The sequence below is a fragment of the Fragaria vesca genome, linkage group LG5, assembly GCF_000184155.1.
Source record: "Fragaria vesca subsp. vesca linkage group LG5, FraVesHawaii_1.0, whole genome shotgun sequence".
Taxonomy (NCBI): Eukaryota; Viridiplantae; Streptophyta; class Magnoliopsida; order Rosales; family Rosaceae; genus Fragaria; species Fragaria vesca.
In genome coordinates this window covers 27709932-27715596 of record NC_020495.1, presented here as the reverse complement: position 1 = coordinate 27715596, position 5665 = coordinate 27709932, and the positions used below count along the sequence as shown (strand labels likewise).

The 5665-nt window shown below is 30.9% G+C and overlaps 1 protein-coding gene across 1 annotated transcript in view; it reads right to left on the bottom strand.

Annotated features, from left to right (window-relative positions):
* Positions 1 to 5665, bottom strand: part of LOC101301881 (alpha-latrotoxin-Lh1a-like) — a 19340-nt gene that overhangs the window by 3453 nt on the left and 10222 nt on the right. Inside the window, exons 5-7 of the mRNA XM_004301882.1 lie at positions 3146 to 3247; positions 2822 to 2869; positions 2296 to 2732 (exon numbers count right to left, since the gene is read on the bottom strand). Coding sequence (XP_004301930.1) covers positions 2296 to 2732; positions 2822 to 2869; positions 3146 to 3247 — 587 coding nt within the window. The remainder of the gene's footprint in view (positions 1 to 2295; positions 2733 to 2821; positions 2870 to 3145; positions 3248 to 5665) is intronic.

Below are 5665 nucleotides of genomic sequence, written 5' to 3'. Positions count from 1 at the left end.
CGTTCATGTATATGGAATAATTAAGATTCTTACTGACGGTAGTAATATTTCATAGCATCTTTTTTTTGTGTTCCGCACCCAAAATATAAAAATTACTAGGGGTAGTAATTTTCTATTATTTGCTTGTGTGTTGATTTTTCTCTGGAAATAATAGATTGCAAGTTTACTACCCCCAGTAAAAGTTTAATGGGGGTAGTAAACTTATTTTTTTGCATCGATCTAAGTTGTTCTTCCTCTGTTTTAGTCTGTATTATGGCCTTGAAATATTGTTTTGCAAGTTTACTACCCCCAATAAAAGTTTACTGGGGGTAGTAAACTTTAGTTTTTCGAATCTAAATTGTTCTTCATCTGTTTTAATATGTATTATGGCCTTGAAAATACTGTTTTGCAAGTTTACTACCCCCAGTAAAAGTTTACTAGGGGTAGTAAATTTTATTTTTTGCATCTAAGTTGATTTTTCTCCGTTTTAATGTGTACTTATGGCCTTGGAGATATTGTTTTGCAAGCTTACTAACCCCAGTATAAGTTTACTGGGGATAATAAACTTTATTTTTTCACATCTAGGTTGTTCTTCCTCTGTTTAGTGTGTATTATAGCATTGAAAATATTTTTTTTACAAGTTTACTACTCCTAATAAAAGTTTACTGGGGATAGTAAACTTTAGTTTTTCGAATCTAAATTGTTTTTCTTTGTTTTAGTGTGTATTATGGTCTTGAAAATACTGTTTTACAAGTTTACTACCCCCAGTTTACTAGGGGTAGTAAATTTTATTTTTTTCGCATCTAAGTTGATTTTTCTCCGTTTTAATGTGTACTTATAGCCTTAGAGATATTATTTTGCAAGATTACTACCCCCAGTAAGATGTTTACTAGGGGTGGTAAACCTTATTTTTTTGCATATATGTTGATTTTTTCTCTCTTTTAAGGTATATAATGGTCATAGGAAAACTGTATTGCAAGTTTACTACCCCCAACAGAAGTTTACTAGGGGTAGTAAACTTTATTTTTCTGCATCAAAGTTGATTTTTCACTGTTTTAAGGTGTATAATGGTCATAGAGAAACTTTATTTTGAGTTTACTACCCCCAGTAAAAGTTTACTAGGGGTAGTAAACTTTATTTTTCGTACTGGGGTTAAGATTACGTAAATTCCGATGGCATTTAAAAAAATCCAGTGAGATTTCTGGAAAATTCCCGCCACCGGATGCCGGCAATTTTCCGGCCGTCAGAAAATTCAGGTCACCGGTGACCGGATTCTGGCGGTCGGAGTTCGGAGTCCGGCGACCGGAATGCGGCCGCCGGTGACTGGCGCGGGAGGCCGGTGTGCTTTCGGCAAAGTCTTCCCTCCATCTTTTTCACTTTTTCTCTTTAAGTAAAAGCTAAGAGTAAAAAAGTCTTTAAAAATATAATTTTATTATATTTTAATAAAGATTTGTGTATTTGGGCTTAAAATAAGTACCTTGTATTCAAATGGGTTAATAAAAAAGAATATCATTGAAATGGGGTTTGACTTTTTCTATTTTGTGTAAATGGTCTTTTTCCCATATATTATTATAGTATAATTGCCAATTTGCTACCCTAACTTTCACCTTGGTGTCAATTTGCTATCCTAATTTTCATTTCAGCCAATTTGCTACCCTGGCTTTTCATAATTAGCTAATTTGCTACCATAATTATTAAATATGTCAATTTGCTACCCTTCCATCAAATTTTCTACTTTAGGCTTTCAAGATTAACCAATTTACTAATCAAAATTTCAACATCAAACAACTTTAATTTACTTTCAATTTTCAGTATTAATTCATATATGGATGAAGAAATGAACAAAATAAAATGACAAAAATGTAGTAAGTTGGCTAATTTTGAAAACATAAGGTAGCAAATTGGCTGAAATGAAAGCTATGGTAGCAAATTGACACTAAAATGAAATGTAGGGTAACAATTTGGCTAAAAAGATTAAATGGGTTTCATTTAAAATAGCTATCAAAAATTGGGTGTAAATCTAATTCCTCCTAAAATCCCCTAAAATTTTAGATTGCAGTTTAGTTAGTTTATCCATTTATAGTTTCCAAATTTCCATCAATGTAAGATCCTCAGGGTTTGATTGGACTAATCCCGCCTATTCCGAAAATAAAAAAAGAGGATACCGAAACAGACCAACTTCTATTTGCTCTGGTGTCCGAACTGAGATACCAAATGACTGATGTAAGTAACATTGTTCTTCTAGGTTTGATTACTTTAGTCAACATTTAAATATGAAAGTAATATGTAAATCCGTGTGTAATGAGACATTTTTACCTTAAACCACTGTAGTTCTCTTTGTAGTCGCAAACTTGCATCTTGAATACGATCACCATATGAACCCGAGAATAAATCGGCAGCAATATGTAGCAGATTATAGTCAGTGTTCACTAGAGTAATTCCAATTTCAGACTGCTTTTCTTCATCAAGCCCATACATAAGACTATAAACCTCTTCTTGACGATATTGAACGGCAACATGAAATATGGTCCTCCCATGTTCATCATAAGTATCCGTGAGTATTCTTGGATTTGTTTTACATAGTCGAGTAACAAACTCAAAATGCCCTTTTTCTATAGCAACGAAGACTGATTTTTTAACCATTTCAAGTTGCTCTGGAGTGAGATGATGATATTTTGTCGTTTCACCCATGCAATGTAGAAAAAGAAAGATCCATTCATGTGTCGATTTCATATGATATATAAAATCGATTCCTAGGGCAACATTGGAAACACCATCAACTTCTTTCTTCTGAACAAAAGCATTTAGAGCATAATTTAAATATTAAAACAAGGTAGCTTACCGCAAAATTTACCGACACCTTTGGAAAATCTTCTAAATGAATTCATAACTGCATTGCATTGCAAAATCACATATGTTGGTATAAGCTTTTAGTTATAATCATCACAACATATAATTGAAGACAAAAAGGAATTAAACTTGTTTGAAGGTGTGACAAAACTACTTGCATAAACCAATAACTTACTAAGAAAAATAAAACCGAACAAAAATTATAATTTTGAAGGATGGGTGATACTTATTAAGGGGACAAGATAAATGACTTGAGGTTTTAGGCTAGGGTACATGATTGACATATTATGACCTTATGTACATGCAATGTACGTACCTGAGGAAATAAAACTCCTTTTATCGTCATGACCATGTTTTGATTCGACAACATTTATAGAGATATCAAGATTGTTAACTTGATAATCTCCTATGTGTATACCTATTACACAAAAACAAAGGTATAAATTTATTAACACATTTCTAATTACTAGATATACATCTCATATTTAATACATCACATATTGACTTTATTGTTTTAATATTTTACTACATACACATACCTAAACTTCCTACAATACCCTCATTTAGAATACACAACTCATTCACTAAATACATATATTTTTCTAGATCTACTTCTCAATTATTTTAAAAAAAAAATCGCATTAGTGAGATTTTTCTCAAAAAAATTTCATCTTTTCTCACAGTAAAATCTAAATTTCCAACTTCAAATTGTACTATCTAATCAAACAACAAACCCTAAAATCTAAATTTTATAGTAGATCAAACTTAATCAAAGACAGAGGAGTCATACCTCGCTTAGGGGTTAAGAAATACCACTATAATCCATTACGTTGTCTTCAGTTTTTGCTTGAAACTATGGTTGTTCATGATAAACGTCGCTAGCTATTTCTGATAAGGGTTTGGTATCTTCACACACATTTTTCTCGAAATGGATGTAAGAAAACTATTAAGCGGAATATTTTATTTCAGCTAGATTTCTTTATTTTTGATATGAATGTCTCTTTTGGTAATTTTACGTACCCACAAAATCTTAAATAATTTATATAAAAAAAGTGATGTGTATTTAGCATTTGGGGATGTGTTAATAAAATTTCTCAAACAAAAATGAAAAAAAAAAAAAAACATAGAAGGACGGTTACAAGTTAAATATAGAGATGCCATATCCATAAATGTATCATTTTATTATAAGTTTTCAGCCAACCTAAACAGGTCCCATTTGGTTAGCAGAAAAGTAAAAATTAGAAATTGATTTATATTTTTTTTCAAACAGATATGGAATGAAATAAGTTTTGTTATTTCCATGTAGGTGTTTGGTACATATTGAAAATTAAATTATGGAATCAAGTATATTAATTCGTATTGTAATGTTTGGTAAGTCATTATAATGAAATACAAAGTTATATTTTTCAATAATGCCCTTTTATGATTTCCAAATACGTACAACATTAAAATTTATTTAGAAGATAATTTATGTAATTGTGACTTTGACAGTGGGAATGGAATTGGAATACCACGTCTTGACAAAGTAATTGAATTTAGGTTTGATGAAGGAGTCAATTTCTAGTCAGATTCTTTTTTTTGTTTACTTACTGTCTATATGTACAACCAATCAACCCCTTGGAATGGAAAACCAAATTAATTCCTTTCTCATACTATGGTAGGAGCCAACCAAACGGGGCCTTAAAGTACAAAGTAATTCAAATTAGTGGAGGAAACAAATATGTCCAACCTGAACCAGTTATATATATGTTCATAATAATAAATTACGAATTTACGATTATATTACCAACATTTTTAAAATAAAAAAAGAGGGCATCAAATTTTTTCAATTTAGTTGAAAACCGTATGGGAGCTTTCATTCATACATCCACAATTGCTACTTATACCACCTCTAGTTTTTGTATAAATTTATTTCCAGTTGTACAAAAATCAGAGGAGGTATAAGTAGCAATTGTACGTGGAGGTATGAATAGAAGCAAACCGTATATATACTACTAACAGAAACCTGAAAATCTAACAGTCAAGTTGTTGACTTATGAATTGAAACACTACCACAATATTGAGCAAAAGCCACACATGTTGTAATTCCTATATATGTGGCAATTTTCCCTTGTACTTCACTAATAGATTTTTCTCAGATAAGGACATCCTTAACTTAATTATGGTGCAGATCGGATTTCTTTAATTGACTCACTTTTCGATTATAGTGTTTATGTATTTATGAGTAGATCATCTCTACAAAATTTTAGCTAAGTTGGTGATTGTTAAGGCATTCAAAATTATGATTTACCATGAAAAACACGAACAATTCAGGTTGAACAGATTCAGTTCGTTTATTGATTTTATACATTTTCGAGACCTTAACGATTACTAAATTAGCTACAATTTTGAAGACATGATCTACTCATATATACATAGATACTGAACGGTTAAGATAAGAAAATATGATCGAAAAATGAGTTAAAATAAGAAAATCTGCACCATAGTTAAGGATGTCTTTAGCGGAGAATGACCGCTCCACTAATACCCATTAATATCCTAATTTAATTGCCACACTTACAGAAAATTGCAACATCTCTATTGCCTACACAAGATGTGTGACATTTGCTCAATATTATAGTAGTGAAAATGGTCCCACAATTGATATATTCAATGACATAAAATCTCTCATTAATTTGTCGTAAGTCGTAACTTCAGGAATGATCAACCTATAAGAAACTGAAAACTGAATAGCTAAAATGTCGATATTTAACTAGGAAATTTGTCTAAAGCATGGTTACCTTCACATTAATAAGATAATATATATATATATATATATATATATATATATACTAAT